Consider the following 24,847-nt stretch of genomic DNA (forward strand, 5'->3'; position numbering starts at 1 on the left):
AATTCAAATGCTTCGAAAGTTCCATATAACGCATCATTTGCATTTGCACGCTTCTCTAAGCACCTCATCGATGAAGCGCTATTTACACAGCAAAGAGGATTACAGAAGCGGCAGAATTACGCGAGCGTGCAAAGAATAAGAAGAAAGTAAGAGGGAAAAAGGAAATTAGGCGTTCGAAGAGGAACGAACTGTAATAAATAGGCGCATATCGTTATATTAAACGATGAGCCAAGTACATAAATGTCCAACTCACATTATATACGAGCAAATAAAATACAGAAAATATTATAATGAGAAAATCAAGAGATTACAGTTTATAATCCTAGAAATGGCAAGAAAGAAGAGGAAGATAAATCTCTACTAAAAATTTATGTTTTAAAAATTACAATCTGACAAAGAAAAAGACTAATTAAATTAATCCAAGCATAAGATTTAGATTAAATAAATAGGATGGAGAAGTTAAAATATTAAAGAAAATATATTATCACATATTAGAATAAACGTAAAAAAGGGCGAATCTTACCTCTGATATCATCTTCGAATTCTGGCAATTGATTCGAATGCTGGAAAAAGGTCGCGCCGCCTCCGATCAGCGGGAAATCGTTGTCGCGGAATATCAGTCGCGGTGATCGATGGGACATCACCGGTCTGTTGTAATCGGCGATCACAGGGCTTCTCCAAAGAGCCTTCTGTTGTCTCCACGAACCGGGGAACGGAGTCTGCGAGGTGAAACGCGTTCCGAGATTTCTACCGAGCGATGAACCACCTTCAAGAAGATAAGCGGATCCCGTGGGAAATCGCACGTATCTTCGTCGGCGTATCGCCATCATCCCGGTGCGATTCGTCTCGTTTCTTCGCACATTGACGGTCGAGGAATCGGAGCTCGCGAGTTGACGCACTTCGCTCACTATTAAGCTCGAGGAAAGACTCAGGACGACCGCTGCGAGAAGCCATTGAAGCAGCCTCGATGCACCCATCGTTTTACTGGAAAAAATTAAAAATTTTTCACAAATTTGCACTCATTAAATTTCAATTTTATTAGAAAAAAATATATAAGAATATTGTTGAGATTTGTTTTTCGCGCTTCTTAATAATTCTTAGTTCAGTTAAAATGTATGTAAGGAGGTGGCGCGGATGTTAAATTGACACGCGCAAGGCAGTGCGCGGACACAACCGATTGCGTTTTGTTTAAAAGGTGTCATAGTCTAGTTTTTTCTTATATAGTTAGTTGCTTTATGGGCGCGGCTCGTAGTGCATACGATAACTCGTGTAGCAGTTTGTTAATTTTGTATTCAGTACTCGATTGAGTCTACTTCTATTTGTATTGTCTGTATGTTAAGTGGTTCAAGAATAAACTCGTTGTACACACTGTGATCTGCTCTTTCATAATATAGAATGAATTAAGGACAGAACTTAGTTTTTAACAAATATAAATTATTCAATAAGAGTTTGAAATTGAATGTCAAAAAATAAATTATTGCAGTTTTGCAACAAGACATATTTCAGCTTGATCAAACGTTGCAAATTACATAAAACGAGGTAAATCTAACAAAAGTGATATTTCCAAGTTTGATAATACTTGAGGATTTTAGATAATCAGTTACTATTTGATTCAGACTGATTTTCTCTTCGAGCCGAGTTTCACGAGTCGTTAATCATCATTGAACGCTTTAGAGTGCTGATTCCTAGCGAAAGGAAATGCACATTGCTCGGATTCGTAACCAAGTGGAATCGTCGAAGATAGTCTACGTTGAAGAATGCTACGTTAACCCCACGCTCGTATCCGCAATTATCGGTAGTGGTTTTGCGGTGAATCGAAAGAGAACTTTCTTTTGGCACGAACCGTTCGTGAGCATTGCTTTGGTATATAAAGCAATGAAAACAAATAAACAGAATTAAGTTATATATAACATATTTTACAATTTTGATATTGCTATAAATAATTTAATGTGACGGAAACGAAATGTGAAAAATATCCGAATTTTATTCAAGTAAAATTCGCTTAAAATTAGATATCTGAAAAATATTTCAGATGTCCATTGATATTTCATCGCGAAACGTAATTTATTAAAATTATAATTTTCAATCGCTTGTAATTTGTGAACTGTCAACCATTTCGTAGCCAATTATTATTTCATTAAACTTAGATTCTATTGTTTGCTATTCAGATTTAGCGTAAATGGGTAGAGGCACTCTATTGTGTAAAGTAACGCTTGGAGGCGAGCGAGGCAAAGTGGAAAATAACTTCCTCGTGGGCCGTGAATTCCTCTCCGCGCGACGAGACGAAATCCAGTTTGCGTCACGATCCTCCGTAACGAGTGAAAGTAAAGAAGTTCACCCGGAACCGAACATCTCGACGTTTATACACGAGAAGATTCACTACGAGCGTTTAAATCTACTAACATCACTGCCGAATGAAATTATCGCCCATCAACAGTATTAACGAGAGAAAACGACGCGCTAGTTGCGATATCTTAAAGAAAAGATTTTCTCATCTATTAATACCTTTAAAGCCTGGAACTTATAAATTTTTATATTTCTAATTGCTTATAATTATTTATAGCAACATTAAAACTTTAATATCTTTAGAAAAAATTAACTTCAAATTAATTCGAGAATTTATATACTCTTAAAAAATGGATATAATGGATAGATCTTTTCTAGTTTTAAACACAGAAATTAAATGCGCAGATAAAAGGAGTTCTCCATATACGATTGACGTTGATTGATCGCTGCCACGCGTTCGTCTAGAGTCTAGACGAACGCGTGGCGACTTTCGAATCGCCGGAAAGGTTAAGAAAAGAAAAGAAAAGGTGGAAGGATATAATTGTTCGTTAGATAATCCTCGATGGACGACCTTGGCGGGCCAGCACCAATCGTGGTAGCGCGAGATAAACGGTTCGATGTGTTAGTAGGTCATTGGCTCTCCGTGGATCCAGAAGTGAAAGTGTAGTTCTTGCGTGCACGACAGTGTGAAGTTCACGTTCACGCAGTGCCACCGCCGTCCCGGCGACGGAAGTTACGAACCGTTGCCTGCATCGTTCTTGAAGAGTCGCCCGCCTTTTGTTCCCCCTATTTATCCCCTTTGTTCCCTGCGAATGCGTTGCCGCGAAACGCGATGCGAAACGCACGCGAATTTCGTTGCGCACGGCAAGTTTCACCGTGAAAGTGTTCGATTACTATAACGCGATTGCTTTTTGCCTCGACCTTCATAATTCCCGACTTCGTTTTTTTTTTTTCTCTCGCGGATTACAGACGATGGAACACTGTGATTTTTTAAATTTGCAACTCCGCCCAGCTTGATTTGCGTAAAAAACGAGTGATGCATATTAAATTGTGAAATCTACTGTAAATGTCCTTCATCGTTCTGCATGTACCAAATAATAGTGTATTTGTTTTTAAATTGCTACTTTGTGTTTCGATTATAATTTAATTACACGTCTATTTGCTTGAACGTCGGTACTGTATTTCCCAATTTATTAAAAATTATAGTCACGGCAATTAATTCTTGCGATAACTTGCGGAGTTGCAAATTCTGACCGTGTCGTCTACCGGCTGACGACGTCGCGCGTCTGCTTCCAGCTGTCAGTGAAAGCTTGCGCGTGCAAACACCCACACAAGATCGCGGTTTCCACGACCGCATCCTTTTCCTTGTCTGTGATCCACGCACAGAGCGAGATCTCGAATTCCACGTGGATCGACATTAAGAGCGAGAAGGCAAGCGGACCTCATTACTTTCTCCTGACGCCGCGCGTGAGCGGCGCCTTTACTTTCGCCCAAATCGAAGGATAATCGTCTTATCGTGCGTTCCGCTGCGCTAGGATCGGCCAATTTTCCTCTTCGTGTACATTCTAATAGCAATGGAATCGGTCAAGCGTCACGCAAAAGAACTCTACTCGCGCACTACCGAGCGGCGACGCGATGCCACGGACGATACACACGAACTTGAATTTATATAATTAATAAAACTAAATAATATTATCGCGCTGAATCATCAATGTAAAATGAAATGCTATTACATCCTGCATGCATTATTAAACATATCGTTCGTGTATTAACGCAGCTAATTTTCCGTATAATTTCCATATAACGTAACGGTGTCAGAGTAAAATATACCGCATAATTGCATATTATATATTTCAATAAATATATAGTTATAAATAGTTTAGTGTTGAATGTATTAATATACGGTTTAATTCGCATAATTGATACTCCGTTTTACTAAATTATGATTTTTTTATATTTGTGATATGTGTAATTAATAATAGGAATATGCTATGATTGGTTTTTGCAACTTACAATCAACTTTCAAGATCATTTTACTTGCCATTTGTATTATAACATTTATTAACTTTATTAATTGCATCTAAATGATCGTTAAAGTAATAGCTAACTTATTATGATCCACTGATATGCGCTATATGAATTTATAAGATAGATATGTGTGACAAATGAAGTCTATTTCCGTACAAATTTACGACTAAAGAGAGACGCCTTGTCCCAATCCGTTGTCGCAACTGCTGTCGAATATAATCACACGGATGTAATGAATACGTGACATTCTCTAGTCCATTCTTTCTGCTTCATCTTCGTCTCACTCGCAGCGAAGCGCTTTACTCGCGAGCGACAGACGGCATAGCACGAAATTCGGCCTCGTGAATGCGTTTGGAAAACACAAACTCCCGTTTCCTTTCGGAAGATAGAAACCGGTTTCTTCTCCGAAGAAATCTTGACGTCACAGCCACTGATCTTATTTATGGCCTTGAGAAGAGTAGGCATTTTCGCGGTCTAATTCACCGATATCTTTCGTGACGAACACTTTCCATTGTGTAACGAATCTTTTCGCGTTGGCCATTTTTTCTGGGCCGTTTTCAGACTCAAAGGCGATGGATGCGCGATTACATTGTACGATCACTTTTCAAGGAGTGATGTAAATCGCGAAGAAATAAAAAAAAAACGCTTTTCCCGCAAACGAAGGTCAATAGAAATATATCCACTGATCCACTGATAAGCGTCTACCTCTCAGAATTCGGTGCTCGGGCTTCCACGACTTAGACAATCTAAAAGAACGTACGAGCGTACGCGTATCCCTCTCTGTGTCCACGTTTCACTTCAGACCTCTATCGAATTTTGTTACGTAAACCACGAGGAGTGTTTGGGCAACGTGTGTACAACGGTACCGAAGCGTACATCCTCAATGCGCCGTCGCGAACGTTTCGTTTTGAGAAAGAACGGAAGTACTTTCACTGCCTACGAGGATGGCAACTTAAAAAACCGTCTCGCAGGTGACACCACAGCCACGTGATGCAGAAAATCGCGCTTTAAACCTGCGATCACGCGGTCTCTTGTGAAACCGTGCCTCCCTTCCGAAATCAACGGCGACTTTCTTTTGCGAAATTAACAAAAATGTACCTACCATTTTCAAGTTCACGTGAGGGTTTTTAAAAAGCAGCTTTTTACTTCGCTTTGTCTTGAATACATTTTTGCGTAATTTGTGCAAATTGAGAAAGTAGAAGTGAAATCCCCATTTATAATAATTATATCAAATTTCTTCGAAAAAGCATAATAATCTAATAATATTACCATAATAAGTTTCATCGGAATTGATCATCATAATTTATTAAAAGATAAGTTATGAAAAAACGAAGCATAATTAATAAACATAAGTATCTAATGATTGAAATCCAATTGGAGTATGCTTTACAGAGCATGCGCCTATTACTGAGTCTATATATATATATATATATGAGAAACCGCTAACACGATGCGGTTATTAAACTTAATTGGTGTTGGACGAACTTGAAATCCAGGTTGAGAACGAATGTGGCACCGATCGCCTCCATGCATCAAAATCACCGCACGCACCGACTTGCGCTTTTCGCTTAACACACTTTTTATACGTAAGAGACGGCTGATAGCCTCTCTTTGGAAAGATAGGTGCTCTGCACGAAGGCGATCTTGCTTTCTCTCTGCTTTTATAGTAACTGCCGTTTAATCAAACATTAAGCTTAACGAAACGAAACGAAACCAAGCGTACCAACCATTCTATATGCCTTCACCCATTGCGCGCCGATCTCGATAATAAATCGAATAAATTTCATCTGCTTTGAGATGCGGTCTTTGTGTATACGATTTATCGTTCGTACAATCAAGCATACGAGGAAACATTACGAGAGAAAGTTTTCGTTTTCGAAGCTGAGCCGATTACTTTACGCAGACCGATTTTTTCAGTGTTAAAAAATGCAAGTCTTTATCAAGAGATAAATCCCGCAACGCGTCACGCTATGTTGAAGAAAATATCTGTTTTTTTTTTTCTTCTGCTGGAGAAGAAACTGTTTGTTATTTCTCCGCGGTAATGAATTATACATACAATCTAATTGTGAATCTTAAATTTCGTTAAGAAATGCGATAATTGTTTTCTTTTCGTCGTTTAACGATACTCTCTCTTTTCATCGATTAAGAAAATCAGATTGATTCAAGTTCAGACTTTAATCTTGAAATCGCTAATAGAAATCGTAAATACAATTTTACTCGTTTCTTATTTATTATATAAAACTAGTTTATTGCATGTTTTTTTTTTTTTTTTTTTTTTTTTTTTAATATAAAGTTCTAAGATTAGAAAATAGAAAACACGAGAGGAGGACGAAATAGCCCAACAATCAGCGATTTACGAAAGAGAAAGACAAATCGTCGCGAGACTGCACTCACCGATTCACTAAATGTGACCTTCCTGGATTTCTCCTCGATTGATCGAACGATTTCTCAGGGGGAACCCGCCAGGACACCACTCCTGCCACCCTCTCTTCTACGACCTCTTCATCCGCCTCGTTCTGACCGAGGCAGTCCTCAACACCATAACACAACCAAGAATATCGTTGCGGCTGTTCTTCGTATCACCGCCTTAATTGCCGAGGAATTTCTCCAATTCCCTCACGAATCCTCGCACACTCACGAATTTGCCCGGAATACCGGGAATAAAGTAACAAAAAACTTCTCTTATGCGGTTACACTTCCGAAACTACTACGAAGCTAATATCTTCCTTGCATGATTTCTCGTTATCGCAACGAAGTACGATAAGGCTCTGTCGCTTCAGTGACTAACGAGGCCGCTTGAAATCTTCAAAACGATGCGAATTTTCACAAATTTCTGCTGTGCTTCTGGTATTTTACTATTTTTCATCTTCCGAGTGTTATCCTCACTCTTTTTCCACTCCTTTCATTTCTCTCGATTTCTATTGGGAAGCCAACATTGTTCATCCACGGATGTTCTTCAGACTCAGCGTATTAATTCGATTCTTCCGGAAATAATTTCTTGATTGATTGAAAATCCGCGAAACGAGCACTCCGTGGTCCTTCCGGGTGGACACGACCGATGGAGCGTGTCGGTTACCATGCGGTGCACGCCGCGTGGATGGCTCGCACCATGTCTATTCTCTCTTCTTCAAGGAGGCCCGAAGAACTCCTGCCTTAACGTCGTCGTCGTCGGTGTCCGCCGCCGGCACCGCTACGTCTGCTGTCACTTTCTCCGCCGAGTAGTTTCGTTTCGGTACGTAAAACTCTCTCGCGGCTCACCCCACCAACGCTCGCGCGCGAGGCGATAGCCCGCGTCTCGCCACCACTCCTCGATACATGAACCAGAAAAAATTCAACTCGCGCCCGGCGTGGAGGACCGAGGATTGTCCTTTGATGAACTGGCTCACTTCTTCCGATACTCCTTCTTTTATCCAACCGCACTGACCTTTCGTAATACTCGACGATAGTGGGAGTAGGAATTTCCAGGAAGGATATCCTCCGGAACAATTAATTTCAATTCTTGAATAACAGATTTTGTTAATTCATTATCTTGCAAAAATTTTGCAATAACAATAATACATCTATAATAATTCCAATATATTGTATTGAAGAATAAATAAACACTCAATCGTCATGCAGATGAAATAATGTCTTTGGAAATTTATCCGCGATTGTCCCGATGGGTTAATGACATCCTAATGTCATCGAGATCCACGATGGACCGTTTAATCTCCCGCCGCATTGTTCCTTTGTTCGCTAATGACTTCCACAGGATGAGCGTACAAGCACCTAATTTTGTTGACGTGCTAGAAAGTTACAGACACCTAACATCTCTATTTTATTAATCGAGGTGAGAGTTCGCGCGCGCGTATTCCAAAAAGCGAATGAAAGTACATCGCAAATGATACAGAAATTTTTACATGATTTTACGAAAATGCTTTGTCTCCATTACAAAACGTCTGTAAAGTTTATCAAGTAGTGATTGAACATATAAAGATGGATATAACATTTTTTTAATCAAATATCGGTTTGCTCGTTGCACCATGAGAATCCAGAAGAGTGAACTTGCGATTTGTACTTCCGTTTTTTTACGGTTTGCTAGGCTGCAACGAATATTTAGGAAGTAGTACTTTTCCTATTTTTTGTGGAAAAATGACAACAACCGCGCTTTTCCTGTCGAAAAACGGCGATAAACGCTATGGTGTTTATTTTGTTGAAAAATGGCGACAAACGCTATCACACTTTTTTCTCTCACGTTTTTTATCACACTATCAATTTTGTATTTAAGGATAGCTCTATGAAACAATTGCACGATTTAATGTATTCTCTATTCTCCCATATAATTGAAAAATTAACTTGGCTTGCAAAGAGTGGGCTACAAGAAAAACGTAATTGCGCTACATTGTGCGCAAACGATTAACCGCAGCTGACGCAATTTTAAGACTAAACCATTATTTCATCGAAAAAGAGCATGAAAGGTAGAAAAGTATTTTAAACTTTGCGAGTATTTTAAATTTTCTACAAAAAATATCGCTTCTATCTCATGCACTTTTAACAATTCTATTTCCATTTGTAAACGTTAATTAAGTCTATTGTCCAATTAATTATGTGTGTGGTTATTTGATATAACTAGGCTGGCGTAATTTCAATCTTGTATTCGATTATATTCAAGCTACGACGCAAGACTCTCGACAGAACCACAGCTCGTTAGACAATTCGACTCATTAAGGACATAAAAGGTGTCATTTTATCCAGGACGCTCTCGTTTTAGTAAATTTACGACGTTTGCGGGCATCAGGAAATCGCTCCGCCGTGAATTATTATTTAAGCGGCGGTGAAAGTCGGTGACGAGCCGAGGTGAGACGGGACAATCACAATAAGATCATTTTTCGGCGTGTCGTTGTAAAACTCTAATGTGCCACTTCTACGCTCGGACTCGCGAATCTAACGCGAGGCTGAAATTCGTGCGCAGCTTTGCCATCGCGATGACAAATCGTCCTGATCGCCTTTAAAATCCGCTCTGCAAGATTGTCACATTCCTACGCGCTGACTGTGTAAATTACGGATCTTGCGGATCCGTTTCGATAATATGTGACTGCAAGGACATGAAGTAAAAACGCACATTTTTTCAATGTGCTGCGAATTGAATTCTGAAGAAAAAACTTGCGAAGAACTGAATGATATTTTGTGATGAAAATGCATGCGTGTTTTACAAGTTGATTCATCAAATTATAACTTTGGAATCTCAGATAATTTTGAGTAAAAAGTTGACAGTGATGTCGCGTGACAATGTGATTGATGGGAAAAATTAGAGAATTACAAGATTTAAAAACAAAATTATATACATTAGTGTAACGAGTAACAACAAGCTATACGCTTAGATTGTTTATAAACATTATTATTTTTACTGTGTAAAAATATCGAAAATTTATGCAAATTTGATTCTAGATGAAAATGAAAGTAGGCAACGTCATATGCGTCATATTCAGTATATTATTAGCTCCTTTCTCCTCTTTGACACCGCTGACCAAACATTGGATTATATCCTGTTACACGAACTATCTCTTTACGTAAAGAATCCGGCTGTTTTAACCAACAAAATTAAAACACATCCGCGTTAGTGAGAGTGACATTAAATAAAGTCATTGGAAATCCCAATAACTGTTTTAAATTATAGTTTTTTTTTGCTTTCAATTAGAAAGACTACAATTAATTCGTTTAATTGTTAATTTTAACACTTTAACTTTCGATATCACAAGTTGAATAACGATCGATGAGGCTCTTTAAAAGCGGCAAATGGCCTTTATTAGAAAGAAAGATCGGTATGAAAAACGTGTTCAATTAAGATCGAAAGTGTTCTTCGACGAGATCTCGTCATAGAGAGCTACTCGCGGTAAGAATGTCGCGATTGAGAATGCGTGCAAGGTGCGGAAGAATTGGGTCGAAACTGGAGAGTACGATCGCGAGATTATCGATGTTCCTTTTATTCGTCTAAACGAGTCGTCTAGCACCCGCCTCTAGAGTCAACCAGGTATAACTTTCTCCGTGAACTTCGAAAGTCCGATGTATCCATCGGGGTTTATCGTGACTCGACGACGGCTTGGAGAGCTCACCGCCGGAAATCGAAGAGTTTCTTCATCTGTTCTTTCAATATCCCTCTCAATAACGACTATAATTCCGCGCGGATAATTAGTTTACTGCTACGTGAAAAATCGCATTTTTACAATTTTAATAAGCAAGCAAGATGAAAATGATGATTTTTTTCTTATTCTTTCATCTTTATACCTGCAAACTCTCTCTCTCTAAAAATAGTAAAAGTATCTATAAAACAAAGTACTTTAAATAATATCTTTCAAATGTTATTTTGTAGATTGCAATTATAATGAATCATTCTCATTCAAGCTACAATAAGAATTCTAAAAAAAGAGTTCACGCAAATCCTGAGCGATTCGTAACGAATTTATGAATTAATATGGAAATATCGACATTGAAAGGAAACGGTAACGTGACGCGTATTATTACGTAATGTCGAGGAAGCCCAGGATGCCGGAATGCAATTAGGCGGCGCCGTTGTATTGCATAGTCTTTTCCGTATACGTGCCTGCGCAACTATTGTGACGTGAATAGATAAATACCGACGAAATACGACAGCTATCGCGCGTCAGTGAATGGAGTGACGTTGCGCGCGCGCGCGCGCGCCGCGCGTGTGATAGCCGTTATCCTTAATAATACGTCATTAATATTATAGTACGTTATCCTTAATAATTCGTCATTAATATTATAGTACGCGCGTGTCATTATTTTCTAACAAAAATCAGCAGATTTAATGTAGTATATAATTATATTAAATATAATTATATTTAATATAATATAATAAAATGCGATTATATGTTTTATATATTTTTTATTTGATTTTTAAAAATTTTTGTCTTTGTTGTTATAATCGACACGACTTATATTCCACAAATCTACATTTTAGCATTTTTCAAAGTTTAACACAATCAAATAATCTCTTATCGCCACCGCTTCAGCAGGATTTCGCAAACCAACCGCAACTATGATAACACTGTATTAAAAGTGTACTGAAAGTAGTGGTTTAGCGAAGTCAGTGGTTAAGCGAAATCAGTGGTTCAGCGAATCAAACTATTATAAGTGAAAATTAGTTAAAAACACTTTGTGATTAAAATGAGAAAAAGTATTCCCCTATGAATTCAATTTATTGCATTTTAGATTTATTGTTCACGTTGTTTGTTATCACAACTTTTTGTTGATAAATAATAAAGATTGTTAACATTTAAAATATATATATATATATATATATATATATATATATATATATATATATAACAAACAATCATAATTAAAATCACAATAATTTTTTAAATATATAATAAACATGACAAATTTTATTTCATTAAAATATATAAATTGAAAAAGCGTAATATTGTTTTATTCGATACTGAATATGTTTTAGTTTCTACATGTATTTTAATATCCAAGTAATCGAAATCGTTTATGAAATAAAAATCTTGTTTATTACAAAAATCATAAAATAATTTTTAATAACTGGTCTCTGCGATACTGCTATACAACACACAAGTATGACGTTAATTAGAGCGATGTAAATCCATTTGCTTGTAATTTTTCCCGCAAATGGAAAATATCGTGCAATCCTCGTCGTATATTAAATGAACTTCCTCTCATATTTGCTCCAATAATTTGAGTAAAGTTATCACGGAAAACTACTTGTATCATTTACAAGGAATTTTATAAAATATTATACACACTTCAAATATGTGATATCCAACGACTAAAATATTAAATTAATCTTAATTTAATGCTAGTCGATTTATTAATTTTAAATATTGATTAATTTTTATACTTTATTTTCCATTTTATTGCATCTGTTTATTTATTTTTTATTTTATAAAAAATCAGGATTATAATTTGACATAGAAATATTTTTTGGAATAAAAAATAATGTCAAATTACAAAAAGATAAAAATAGAACTCCCTTGTCGTCTACACTAACTTCCTTTCACGACCCATATAGATCGCCTTGTATAGCGCACATGATGCGTATATCGGCGCAAGTATACGCAAGTATGTATCTCTATGCGCGAAAGGGACTTTACTTTCTCGAGCACGCGACCGCCGTCACTCCATCGGCAGCTCCTCTTACTTTCTCTCCCGCACGTTTTAAAAGTAGGTCCCAAATAGGATTAAACGATCTTTGAAGAGTTTTGCCACTCGATCCGCTACTTGTGTTGCACGCTTTACCGCAAGAGATGTGCCGCTGACTGCTTTAATGAAAATTTACGTAAAAAAATAACTACGATTAGTGAGAATTGACGAAATTAAAATGATTAAGAAAGGAAGTTCTAACGCCGATAAGATGTGCGTTTCATTCACGATCGTGACGAATACGCGACACGTAATATGTATCGCATTTGTGACATTATTTTTAGAACGAATTGAATGAATGAATAAGAGACCGTTAATTTTTTAATTCTCCACACGCTTAAATATTTCGGCAATTATGTCAATAATAAAGATTTACGTGAAAATTAACATGGAAATGAAAGGAGTTAGCCGGCTCACGCAAACAGTTTCTAACGGAGTTAATAAATCAAGTACAAAGCAATGTCTCTTCAATGCATGTTGCTTGTTACACGCATTATCGGCTTTCTAGTCGATAAGCGCGCAAATCTCGGAGGGATAACTCCGACGTGCGCTCTACTTACGTCTTCACGGCATCGTGAACAGTCAATTACTGGCAAATGCATTCCAAAATGATGCATTTATAAAATGCAAACTATTCCCGCCTTGCCTTACTTGCGCAAAAAGCCATTTCTGCATCTCTATGCATGTGATTAAATCAGTAATATTCTTATTCAAATCTTTTATTTAATTTTTATTACATGCGCACGTTCCTCTGCGCGAATACATGTGTGTGCTTATCGATTCATCTTATATGCCCGCTTAGAATTACAACGAGATATGAATCACGCCGCAATTAATTTTATTACTGTTCAAGAATTAGCAATTTGCTTGTAATTACATTTGAGTGCACTGCACGATCGTCGATGTAAAATTTCGGAATGCGGTTTCAGAGATATTTTGTGTACATTGCTTCTTGTATTGTCGTACTTGTATAGTTGTCCTCGCTTTCGTTAGCGAAAGTGAATGGGACGCGACGACGTTTCTAATCGACCAATTTGCATCGGAAACTCTTCAGGCGTTCGTAATCGATACTCTACTTTGAATAAATATCTATTATAAGTGCTATAAAAACAAGATGGAGAAATAAAACGGAAGTAAAATCATCAAGTCATGTTTTTATAGTGTATAATTTTAATAATTATTATTTTAGTTGGAAATTTTAGAAACAAATTAAATAAAATTTAATTATAATTATATTTATGTTTAGTTTGAGTAAAATACTAAATCACAATTTAATTTTTGATAAAAGATATGATAAAAAGCTTATGATAATATAGACATTTATTTATTTTATTTAATTATTTATTTACTTTATACGCTTTTGTCAATATTATGCTTCAGAATTATTCGTAATCGATGTAAAAAATTTATATTTAAAAATCTTCTTTACTCTTTTATGTAAATGCTTCCCTCATTTTTTATTAGAAATTGTTTATTGACAAGAACTTATGAAAGAAGTTTTATTTATAGTTACGTCTATAATATTTTATTAAACAAATATATGTATATACTATATACACCATTGCATGTATCGGAAAGAGGTATACAAAATCTGATTTGAATCTAGACTTATCTATGCACATAATTGTGGCATTCTAAACTGACTGACTGGCAGTTGGTTATACCAACGCTCTTCCCGAGTCTACATGAAAACAATTTATCCACGACTGCGTTTCTTTCATGATTAATATCAGAAAAAGTGAAATCCATTATAGTAAAATAAAGAAAACAAACGCTATATTTGCACACAATTATTACATTATTCCGTTATTATATGCACCGTGCGCTCTTACTTGCATGCGATATGCCATGAATGAGCGTGACGTCACATTTATATAGATATACTCGGGGAAATTTTCCACGAAGATGGCAGCACTAATCTACAGCTGATCGTGTGTGCCGTACACAACGTGATTGTTGCTTTTGATTTTTGGTTCCGATTATTACAGTCGAAAGTGATCGGTAATTTAACAAGAATGAGCGTATTAAATCGGCTACCGCGATTCGCTCCTCTGAGCGCTCTTCATCACAAAAATGTAAGTAATATAGCTTCTGTTTTATAATTTGCTTCTCATCCAACTTCTTTCTAACCTAAGCTAACCTAACTCAATGGAATCCAAATATTCTATTATCACATTTTATTCTCATTAAATCGATTGATTTCGCGTTGACCTGAGCAATATTCGCTGTTTCCAGATTTCTCGCTTCTCCACGGAATCCGATGAAGCGAAGATACCCGTGAATCCGCTGAAGGAAACGTACAGTGCAAACCAGCAGACCGGAACGGGAGTTATATACGACAAGAAGCCGTTCAAAATGCGTCTCGTAGCCGACAAGAACTACTCTTGGTGCATGTGCGGTCAGAGCAAGAGCCAGCCGCTGTGCGACGGCACGCACAAGAACATCTTTCTCAAAATTAAGCTTAGACCCATACGTTTCACCGTTCCGGAAACTAAGGAGTACTGGCTGTGCAATTGTAAGCAAACGTCAAACAGACCTTTCTGCGACGGCACGCACAAACGACCGGAAATACAGGAAGCGATACGATATTAATTGTGGGACTTTCGAAATCGTTAATGAAGCAAGCCATAAATCGCACAACTGGGATTTACTTTACGTGCGATTACGCTCTTTCCGACACGTGCAGTGGTGTATATAGTATACATATATTTGTAAAATTCTTTAATAAAATATTATAGACATAACTACAAGTAAAACTATTTCATAAGTTCTTGCCAATAACCAATTTCCCATTTTAAAAAAATTGATAGAAGCGTTTACATAAAAAGATGAGGTAAAAAATGATTTTTAGAAAGTAGAAAACAATGAGATTGGATCTGTATCGCCTGTACTCTGTCTTAATTGAACTGAATTCACTTCAACATTTCCGTAATTGCGTAATTATTCTGTCAGATTGATTGATGCATATTTCCGAAGTCGGAAATATACGTAACACTCATCACTCTATCATCACGAAAAAATACAGAAGCACAAATCGCAGTGCCTTTATCGTACTTTGAAACAGCCGATTGTATCTCCCGAAGTCTTTGAGTTAAAATATTTGCGGAATGGCAAGCATCAGTCAACTTTTATTTTTATTAATTATATATGCAACATATTTAACTGTTTGCGACCGCTGTTGTGAAATCAGTCATCGCGAATTGCCACGATATGATCTAATAAAGACAAATTGGCGCTCGAATCAGCCGATCATATCGCGTAAAGCGGTTTCCAACGTGAGCGAGTGTAACAAATTCGCAGCATCGAAGAAAGCCCTCGCCTTCAATTTTGTTTCCGCAAGGAATCGTGCCGGTATGCGAATAATAGGCAATTAGAACGTAATTGCGGTGTAATTATGATCTTATGATACCCGGCTCGTAATTATAACGCCTGGTGCGCTAAAACACGGCATAATTGCCTTATTTAATTAATGCGATTAATCCAATGCATGCTTGTAATCTCTCCAGCGTTTTTTACGATGTTTCTTCATGAATACACAGGAAGGCGAGAAAATATGTGTCAAGCTCTTCAATGCCCCGAGGATCACAACATGACTACTCTCGTATCCGCGGCAAATTACAGATATTACAGCATGTATCCCATCTTTGCTCCACCAGGTAATTGTAATTACGATTACATTAACTCTTTACGTAGATTACGAAGATCCTTAGAATTTATATATATCAACGCACAAACATTTAAACTGCGCGGACTTGCCGCGAATTAATTTTGGAGAATGCAAATGCTGAATTTCCGAAATTTCCGTGTAATCACTTTTAGCGAAAACAATGTTAAGATGCATTCCTAGAACGGGATTATTCGTGCTTTCGTCCGAGCGCTTGAATTATACTCAGGCACGCAACTTCTGTCAAGAGCGGAACGCATCGCTTACGCATGTGATAAGCGAGGAGCGCACGGAAGGTTTGGGAAAACTCATATCGCAAAACTTTCCCAGTTTTGTAGGCCTCAGCAATAAGGACAAGGAAAAAATTTGGAAAAATGAATTCGGTATTTGTGATTTTTGCAGATTTTATTTGTAGCAAGCGTACGATAATTTTAGAGCAGATTTTGAAAAGCTTTTCGAAATATCGCTCAACTAGTTGGAAGAGAAGATTTGAAAAATATAAATATAATTCGACAGGCGAACCCTTATCTTGTTTCGATTATCGAGCATGGGGCGAGGGAGAACCGTCGCACTCGAAGGGCTGCGTCACCCTTGTAAACCCGCCCGCTAAAAACTCTCCGCCCTTTTGGAAAGTAGTGCCTTGTCACACGTCGATGCCGTTTATCTGCGAAATCTCGCCGTTACCTCAACGAGCGTCACGACGCCACCACAGAAATCGCCACACGTCATAACATGTGATTATAGTGATAATAAAGTACGCAATCGTACATAAAATCGTAACTGTGCGCAACATAAGAACAAACTTCTATTATGAGAGACAATCAAGATAAGGAATAATCTAGAAATACTATACAGAATGATTTGCAAGTCTAAAAGTTAATTTTCACGTACGAGCCGATTTCGTTTTCATGCTTTTCTTTCTGCTTTCGATTCTGTCTTCGTATGTGATTAAATTAATTCGATTTTTCAGTAGCGAGTGATAAGGTCGAAATGAAAGCAGGCGTTAAATATATACAGAGATTTAATGTAGAATTACAGGACTTCAGCATTGCGTATGCAGAGAAAGATTTATTCTGATGGCTTTATTTACAGGTACGATTGTTAATTCGACTTACGGTTGACACGTTGATAAAGGAGGGGAAAATATATATATATATGTATAACTCTCACTCGGTCGTTGCGCTTATACATGAATATGTACACAGTAGGCCTAACGTTAATAACATTAAAAATCGCATGCGGTTCACTCGAGTCGTTAACTCCAATTCTTTTACATTGTAGAGCATGCTTTCTACAGCGATATCACTTAACTATGTAGCCAACAGCTGTTGTTGTGCCGCAACGACGTTATTCGTCTTTGACGCTTTTAGGACACTTATCGAGAACTGCTCGCTGTGATATAAAAATGTCTCGATAAGATTCGATGTCGAGCAACAACAATTGAAAATAAGAGTTTGCCGTTAATTAGTCTTCGTACACATTTCCGTGAGCGATTGAAAGCGTACGGGAGAGATAGTTGTATCGCTATTAATACACTGTCGATTACAATTGTTAAACCATTGTTGCGTTAGGATATTGCTCGGGACGCGATAACTTTTAGAATGCAAATTTCCGTGATAATCGTTTCGCATATTCTCACTCAACACGCAGAATTATAATACTCAACATTGTTGTATTTACAGAGATTAACATTCGTATTTTAATGATTCTCAAAATATTCAATTTCAAACGAGCACTGGGATAAGTTCAATGGCATATGAGAACGAGATAAAAAATTCATAAGTACAGGCCACAACTTACTTAACACGTTCTATCATTTTTTTTCAATGATCGCTGTGGCAATCGAAGTTAAAAATGTTGAAATGATTGCGCTTACAATGATTGAATCGCAAGAGTTTGTTACGAGGGAAGACGATGTACCTGCATAAGAATGGCGAAATGAAGACTAACCGATAATTAATAAACGGCTATTTGTTGCAAAAACTTTCTCGAAAGGCGTAAGATGCAACCAAGTAATTTAATTGAGCTTCTACAGCGAATCTTGATTCTAAACGATCTTACTTGATGTGATCAACACGATTACAAAAACAGCGAAAATTCCTTCGAACTCGCTTAACAACTATTATTGTCACGCGTTATATCTGCAAGAATGTGCACGATGGTGTCGCATTCGCAAACTGAAGCTCTGTGTACAACATGAGTGAAACATATTTTCACGTAAAAAATGTTACATTCAAACGATCCGATTTGCAGCGAAATATAAAAGTATAAAAGATGTGATTCCGTTATGATGACGTACAAATCTCAACGTGCTATCGTGGTCTCGTTTACCTTGAACATTTTTTTTTTTATAAGTGTGGTCAGTGTTAGATGCCGATTAAGTAAGTTGCCTTTGAGTTTGTATTAAAGTAATCGCATTAAATTTGCGTACAATTAAAGTGTGCAATTTGCATTACAAACTAACGCAATGTTATATAAAATTAAAAAGAGAAAAAGTTTTACAAAATTAACTAAAATATTCTATTTTGCGAATGCAAAGAGGTGCCTAATGTCGTTAAAAGCCATTTCGTCAATTACAGTATGTTAATTTCGTTAATCTATTCTGGCCACGCCTTGCGACACGAAAAGTTTCTGAAATAGCATATGCGCATTGAAAAATATACGCTTCGAAGTAACAATGCTGTAGACCAATAATATAGCAATAATACATGTTTCTAAAAATGCATTTACAAACTATTTAATTTAATTACGAAATGCATATATTCAAATTTATAGCCCTATGACAATTAAGCCAATTTATGTGCTAAAAATGCACATCGACCCTTTTTGACGTTCGGGGACGGATTACACGCAACATAAGAATTTACGATACGATTCTTTCGATTCGAAACGATATTTCTTTTTTTACGCAATAAAATTGGTAACAATTATAACGCACGTCGTTATCTGTAAAATTAATCTGAGGAGAAATATTCTACTTAATATAAGTATAAAACACTTTCTTGCAAAAATTATTATGACTATAATCATTAAATAATGCAATCAAAGTATATTCGCGAGACACTATTAAATGATTGAGTCGCCCCGAGATATATTTTATTTCATGCACAAGCAGTATAGCAGTTCAATAAATATATACGTTCAGTGATCGAGTACAAATATATTAATAAAAATACTGCTTGCGTAGTCTGCCAGATTTTGCAATACTAGTTTGCAAAAGTGAAAAGAAAAATAAGATACATATATAATTTAAAATGTATGCACACATCTGCATAAAAATAAAATCTTTTATGTTAACTGGATTGGAGGAAACGTTCAGTCTACTATTGTTAGCTGAAGCATTAAATATGTTTTATGAAATACTGATATAAAAAATTAAATAGCGTCTCGTATATATTTCCTCTCGTATACCTACAATCTTCGTTATTCTTCCGTATTTACTTAAAAGTTCATTTTTATAAAAAAATAAAAATATTTTTTTTATATTTAACACGATCGCTTCGAATAAAGCTGCTAATTTGTCGTTTAAAACGGGCTACAGTGCACCTATCTTTATCGTCCTGGTATGACACTTTCATATTTAGGACAGAACAGAAGTTTTTCTTCGTGAATTTCTCGCTGCTACGATACATCACATATCGTATCATTAGCACCGTTTCAAAGACATTCCATTTCAAAACGGAATATGCTCCGATAAGCAGGTAAAAATAAATGGCTCGACGAACGCGTCGAATTAGGCTTGTACGAATCGTACTTGTTTGTAATTCTATTGATATTACTCGTGAAAAATCAACGAGGATCACTTACTCCTATCGCCGAATGAGGCATCCCGGAAATGCGGTGAACAAAATGCTTTACATTGGCACTCAAGTTACTGAAGAAACTTAATACAAATCATCACATAATTATCGCGAGGCAGTTGTGTTCGTTGGATAAAAAAAACAATCACATACATTTTTACCTATCGAACTACGAATTTAAGTACTGTCATATATATACCCCTTTCTCGAATTTTCACCACTTGAAGTTAAAATTATTAGCAATTAATTTTGTAAATTCTATTCAAATAACACTTGCATAAACGAATAAAATGCAAATTCGTAAAGGAAAAGCACGGGCACTCACTTGGAAGGACACTTGCACTATTCTTTCTTTTTTTTTTTCTTCTTGGAACTTTATATCGCAAGATATTTCTCGTGCTACTGATAATGAGGAATTTCGTCGTAACAGTCTAGAATATGTGCAAATATACATTGAAAATTTGTGTCTCGCAGTTCTGATATGTGTCATGAGATTGAAGTGAAGAGGGGGGTGGGGGAAGATGGATAGAAAGCTGTTGTATTCGCGGCTGCAGATGCTGTGGGACAGCTGTCGATTATCGGACAGGCGTTGATAAAGTCTGGCAGTCACAATGAGATCTGTTAAATAATGGAACATCAGGTGAAGTGGGGGGGGGGGGAGGGGGGGATGTACAGACGAAGAATGTCGTATGGAATGTTGCGTTTTTAACCGGCCCACACGAATACTGCATCGACGGAGCAAACAATAAACGAATGCTACCAAAATGAATAAATATATGTATATATAACAACGGTAATAGCGTTAAACGTTATGCGCGCTAGCAGCAGTATTAGTTTCTTCCTCATTAACGTGACGTTAATGAGAAAATAACACAGTGGTAATACGGGCAGATAAATACGCTATCGATCTCTCTCCTCTCTCGCGCTGTCGTACATATTATACCTTGCTGTTGATCGATGCGTTCGCGAGAAGAGGCGTGAGTTGCTCGGAGAGCTGTCCCACTGTCACTTGCAGCATTGCTTGTTTCTCTTCCAGCGCGGCGACCTTGTTCAAGCAATTCGATTAATATTGCGCGTCTCCTCGCGAATGACGCGCTGAAACAGTAGTTTAGAGATTGCTTTCATATTTACCCTCTCCAATAATTTGCTGTAGAGCGCGTATGGAACGTAGGCCGACTGTCCCGATGCACCAGGGCTGTGGTCAGCGTGGGGACTCGCGTCGGCTCTCGGACTTTTATCCTTCTGCTTGCTGTCGTCGTTGTCGGCGTCCGCTTTGTTGACTGAATCCGTGACGTTTCCTTGCGTCATTATTCTGTGGATGCGACAAAGCGATGTGTATTGCATGTACGTTCGCGTATTCGCGGAATAAAAGAAGATATTTCGCTTCGGAAAACTGACCGCGGGAAATTACGTTCCTTCTTCACTTCTACTTTATCGACGACCCGATCAGCCGCGGCGATCTTTCGCCTCTCCATCTGATTCATTTTCAATTCCTCGACCTACAAGCCAGTGGACAATGATGTTAGTGATAAGATCGATAGCGAGCTTTCTTCTGCATCTTAAATTGTGATACATTACCCAGGGTGCTTTCCTCCTCGTTTTCGCCGCAAGCCCGTCCGTTTCTTCATCCGGCACTTGTTCCAGCACGGTGTCAGGCCTTCCATTAGACATATTTTCGTCCTGATAAATTTATTAATGAATGTTATAAGTAAAAATAAGCGGTCAATTTTATTGCAACAGATGTAAAGAAATGTTAATATCCTTTTTACGATACCGAAAGAGTGTTCGGAACGGACGGGAGACCGGCCATTCCCGTCGGGGATGTGCTGATGCCGGTCGATCCGGCGGCGTGATGACGCAGATGCTGCGACGAAGGCGGACGTCGCCGAGGCGCTTTAGCGCGAGAAGCCGTCAAATGCGAAAGCGGCGTGCCTTCCCCGCGTTCCACGCCATCCAATTCCTCCAAAGATGCACTCGTCGTGTTGCCGATACCGTTATTATTATTTCCCACGTCGATCACGAGACGTTTCAGGCTCGATATAATCGAGGTGGCCGACTTCTTATCACCGTCCCCGCTTCCGGTGGCCATCACCGGCATCATAGGGCTCTTTTTAGTGGTGCTTATGACGGGGAAATGATCTGACGGGACACGAAATTGCATTGCGCGTTACGCTAGACGTAAAAATGATGGTCCGTGGAGATAACGCTTGGTATGAAATAATCGTATTTTTACCTGATATATTACTCGTGTGAGCGTTTCTGGCATCCAGACTTTTCCTAACGTGCGCCTTTTCGATTTTCTTCACTTGATGGGAATGTTTAGTACTTGACTTTGCGCTAAGCGACGTAACCTCGTACCCCCGCTGGGATTCTTGCTCCTGTGACTCATTCTTCGTACCGATCAGCTCGACAAAATTGTCAGGGAACAGACCCACTTGTCCTTTCAGCTCTCCTTTCCACCATCCCTGCGCAAATTGTTATATTGTTATTAAATATACGGTTTTCATTCATTCTGATTAACTTACAAACCTTGTCCGGTGCGTCCTTGGATATAAGCGTGATCATATCTCCCTCGGCCAGGGTAAGCTCATCCTCGTTAGCAGCCTCATAAGGGAACAGTACTCTGCACATCTCCTTCTTATCCCGCTCCTTGTGCCTCTCTTGCTCTTCCGGGGCAGGCTGGGAGACAAAGTTCGAGGGGAACACGCCGACTCTACCTCTGAGTCGACCTCTCCACCATCCTTCCTCCACTTCTCCCAGGAATTCTATCGATTCCTGCGGCACTAAAGCTAGCTCGTCCTCGTTACAGGGATCGTAGCTGAAGAGGACCTTGCAGTAGCGTCTGCCAGATCCATTTCTCAAAGTAACTTCCTCAGACTTTGTGCTGCTTAGAGTCTCGCTGTTGCTACCGCTGACGCTGCTTCTGTTGTCGGCTGTCGAATCTAGCATCTGTGCATACCAAACAAAGCATGCGTTAAAGTAAATTAATGTGCATAGACAAGACAGGTGCGATATACCTTGACAAAGTTATCGGGGAACATGCCGCGCTTGTCCCTCAGGGTGCCCTCCCACCATCCTCCGAGCATCATCCTAATGTCGGTGATGATGTCGCCCTTCCGCAGCGTCAGCTCGTCTTCCTCTTGCGCCGTATAATTATACTCCACTATCGCATAATTATACTTCACTTCCATGACCGGATTCAGTTCCGACATCGTCACGAATTGTATCTGTGGAGATGCAGCACGCTTGCTTTACCATGCGACAAGGCGGCGAGTTCGATCGATTCGAACTCGGGCGATTATCTCGACGGTGCCGCGACACGGTGGTCGCGAGAGGCGGAATTCGCCAGGAAAGGAACGGCGAGAGTTCGCGGGAGAAAACAGGTAGCGCTTGAGTGAATGTAACACACTATTATATACGTCCGAATTACAACGTGACGTGCGTTCGCGGCAAACAATCGTGCGTTTTTGGACCGTTCTGCTCCGTTTTTCTGCGTGCGATTCGGAGCGGATTCACGTATGCATACATCGCGGTGCAACGCAATACAACGCGACGCTGTGCGCAACGCGAAACGATTCCACCGCGTGGCTTCGAATTTTTAGGCGGATCCCGGGTGCGATTGACAGCTCCCCGTATCTGTCACTGCGGCCATCTTGCGCTTGGGAAACCTCGACGGGTTCTCGACTGCCTCTGGCGCTCTGGGCAAAGCGCATGCCAACCATGGTCGATGGTTCCACCTGCGGTTAGCTCTCTTGCGCCATGTTCAGTCCAACAATAGAAAAAAATGCAGTATGTCGCGGAACTAGCGTGCGGTTCCGTTTGCTATGGATTTTTGTGGACGAAAAAGTTTTGCTCTTTTATCTTGCTATCGAGCAGTGATGCAACCTTAAATTAAAATTGGAGCCAAATCCACTTGAAATTTTTTTCAAGAGCTCTTTATTTTTAATCTCTTATCTGTAGGCTCTGACGCTTGATTGTGAAAGAATATGGCAAGATTCTCACATTCGAACGTCTTTCAGCAAAATGCGTATGATTCACTCTCGCGCGACACAATGTGACCAGCGTGAATGAATTCGTGTCATAATGTCATAAGATGAATCATCGTGCAACGCACGTGTTCTAAACTTCGTCGTTCAATGATGCATATGTATTGCATCTATCTTGTATATTTCATATTGTTATTTTTTTTAACAACTAAAGTCTGAAAATTTTATAATCTAAAAGGTGTTCGAAATATTATCTTTTAGACGTCTTTTGAATGTTGATTGAGATTATCTGTTATTATCTAATATTATCAGATTAATTGTATTGTTTCTTCTGCATAAAATGTGCAAAAAATGTACGTTTATTTTAGCAGATTCGTCAGTTAATATTAATTTTTCTTTGTTTTTATCCATTGATTCCAATTCTTTATTTAATTTTTACTGTTAACATGACTACGATTTTTAATGTCAAATCGACACGTCACTAATGGCACATATCACGCAATTTACGAACGTGACAACCCGCTAACTCGTATCCATGAATTCCGGCTGACGATGCGCACTCGGACTCGGCGCGCTCGTTCTAGATTCTGAAGAAGAAATTGCCGGCGAACACAATGTGTGACATACCTGTCAACGGAGACAGCGCTCTGACTTCCTGGTGCGTATCGGCGAGCGATTCAGTGCGAGCGCTCAGCTGGAAAACGGTGCGTACTGTCCTCCATTTTCGATGATTCACTCCGGTAATCGCTCGCGTCTTATCGCCGAAGACTATCACGTATTGGCGAAGTACAATGAATACTGAAGTCCTTCGACACTTCGCTCGTCGGCGACGTTTGCGTGTGCCGTGCAGTTGAACAGTTTCAGTGACACATTTGTGACACGTACTTGGAAAACCATTGCATAAGATCTAAACTTTTCTC

At 38.5% G+C, this 24,847-nt stretch overlaps 3 protein-coding genes across 5 annotated transcripts; 2 read left to right on the plus strand and 1 right to left on the minus strand.

The window, feature by feature from the left end:
• Window positions 1–888: 888 nt before the first annotated feature.
• Window positions 889–24,694, minus strand: cindr (CIN85 and CD2AP related). Of its 3 annotated transcripts, XM_067351640.1 has the most exons (10): window positions 24,555–24,694; window positions 22,959–23,168; window positions 22,471–22,890; window positions 22,175–22,406; window positions 21,716–22,080; window positions 21,520–21,621; window positions 21,340–21,440; window positions 21,073–21,253; window positions 20,885–20,986; window positions 7,975–8,099 (listed from the first exon to the last, which is right to left on the minus strand). In XM_067351640.1, the coding sequence occupies exons 2-10, from the start codon at window positions 23,151–23,153 to the stop codon at window positions 8,019–8,021; spliced, it is 1,779 nt and encodes a 592-aa protein (XP_067207741.1). In that variant the 5' UTR covers window positions 23,154–23,168; window positions 24,555–24,694; the 3' UTR covers window positions 7,975–8,018. The 3 variants fall into 3 exon arrangements, with proteins under 3 accessions (XP_067207742.1, XP_067207741.1, XP_012218284.2); XM_067351641.1 differs by lacking the exons at window positions 7,975–8,099; window positions 24,555–24,694 and adding an exon at window positions 889–984 and having other exon boundaries at window positions 22,959–24,040; XM_012362861.2 differs by lacking the exons at window positions 7,975–8,099; window positions 24,555–24,694 and adding an exon at window positions 17,145–20,559 and having other exon boundaries at window positions 22,959–24,040.
• On the plus strand, window positions 14,374–15,221 carry LOC105669760 (CDGSH iron-sulfur domain-containing protein 3, mitochondrial). Its single transcript, XM_012362866.2, has 2 exons — window positions 14,374–14,552; window positions 14,713–15,221. Exons 1-2 carry the CDS (start codon window positions 14,493–14,495, stop codon window positions 15,067–15,069), a joined length of 417 nt encoding a protein of 138 aa, XP_012218289.1. The 5' UTR covers window positions 14,374–14,492; the 3' UTR covers window positions 15,070–15,221.
• Window positions 15,564–16,950, plus strand: LOC105669761 (uncharacterized). The gene is made up of 4 exons (XM_012362867.2): window positions 15,564–15,828; window positions 16,017–16,133; window positions 16,297–16,524; window positions 16,658–16,950. Exons 1-4 carry the CDS (start codon window positions 15,585–15,587, stop codon window positions 16,870–16,872), a joined length of 804 nt encoding a protein of 267 aa, XP_012218290.1. The 5' UTR covers window positions 15,564–15,584; the 3' UTR covers window positions 16,873–16,950.
• Window positions 24,695–24,847: the final 153 nt, after the last annotated feature.

This window comes from Linepithema humile, chromosome 3 (genome assembly GCF_040581485.1).
Source record: "Linepithema humile isolate Giens D197 chromosome 3, Lhum_UNIL_v1.0, whole genome shotgun sequence".
In the NCBI taxonomy this organism is placed as follows: Eukaryota; Metazoa; Arthropoda; class Insecta; order Hymenoptera; family Formicidae; genus Linepithema; species Linepithema humile.

Bases quoted from the DNA above. Each gene is read 5' to 3' on its own strand.
- LOC105669760 (XM_012362866.2), top strand. From the start codon at position 14,493: ATGAGCGTATTAAATCGGCTACCGCGATTCGCTCCTCTGAGCGCTCTT. The intron at 14,553-14,712 runs GTAAGTAATATA...CGCTGTTTCCAG, and splicing joins GCGCTCTTCATCACAAAAAT to ATTTCTCGCTTCTCCACGGA.
- LOC105669761 (XM_012362867.2), top strand. From the start codon at position 15,585: ATGGCAAGCATCAGTCAACTTTTATTTTTATTAATTATATATGCAACA. The intron at 15,829-16,016 runs GTATGCGAATAA...ATGAATACACAG, and splicing joins TTCCGCAAGGAATCGTGCCG to GAAGGCGAGAAAATATGTGT. The intron at 16,525-16,657 runs GTATTTGTGATT...ATAATTCGACAG, and splicing joins AATTTGGAAAAATGAATTCG to GCGAACCCTTATCTTGTTTC.
- cindr (XM_067351640.1), bottom strand. From the start codon at position 23,153: ATGTCGGAACTGAATCCGGTCATGGAAGTGAAGTATAATTATGCGATA. The intron at 22,081-22,174 runs GTAAAAATACGA...GTGTCCCGTCAG, and splicing joins TCACACGAGTAATATATCAG to ATCATTTCCCCGTCATAAGC. The intron at 20,987-21,072 runs GTAAATATGAAA...TGCTTGAACAAG, and splicing joins ACAGCAAATTATTGGAGAGG to GTCGCCGCGCTGGAAGAGAA.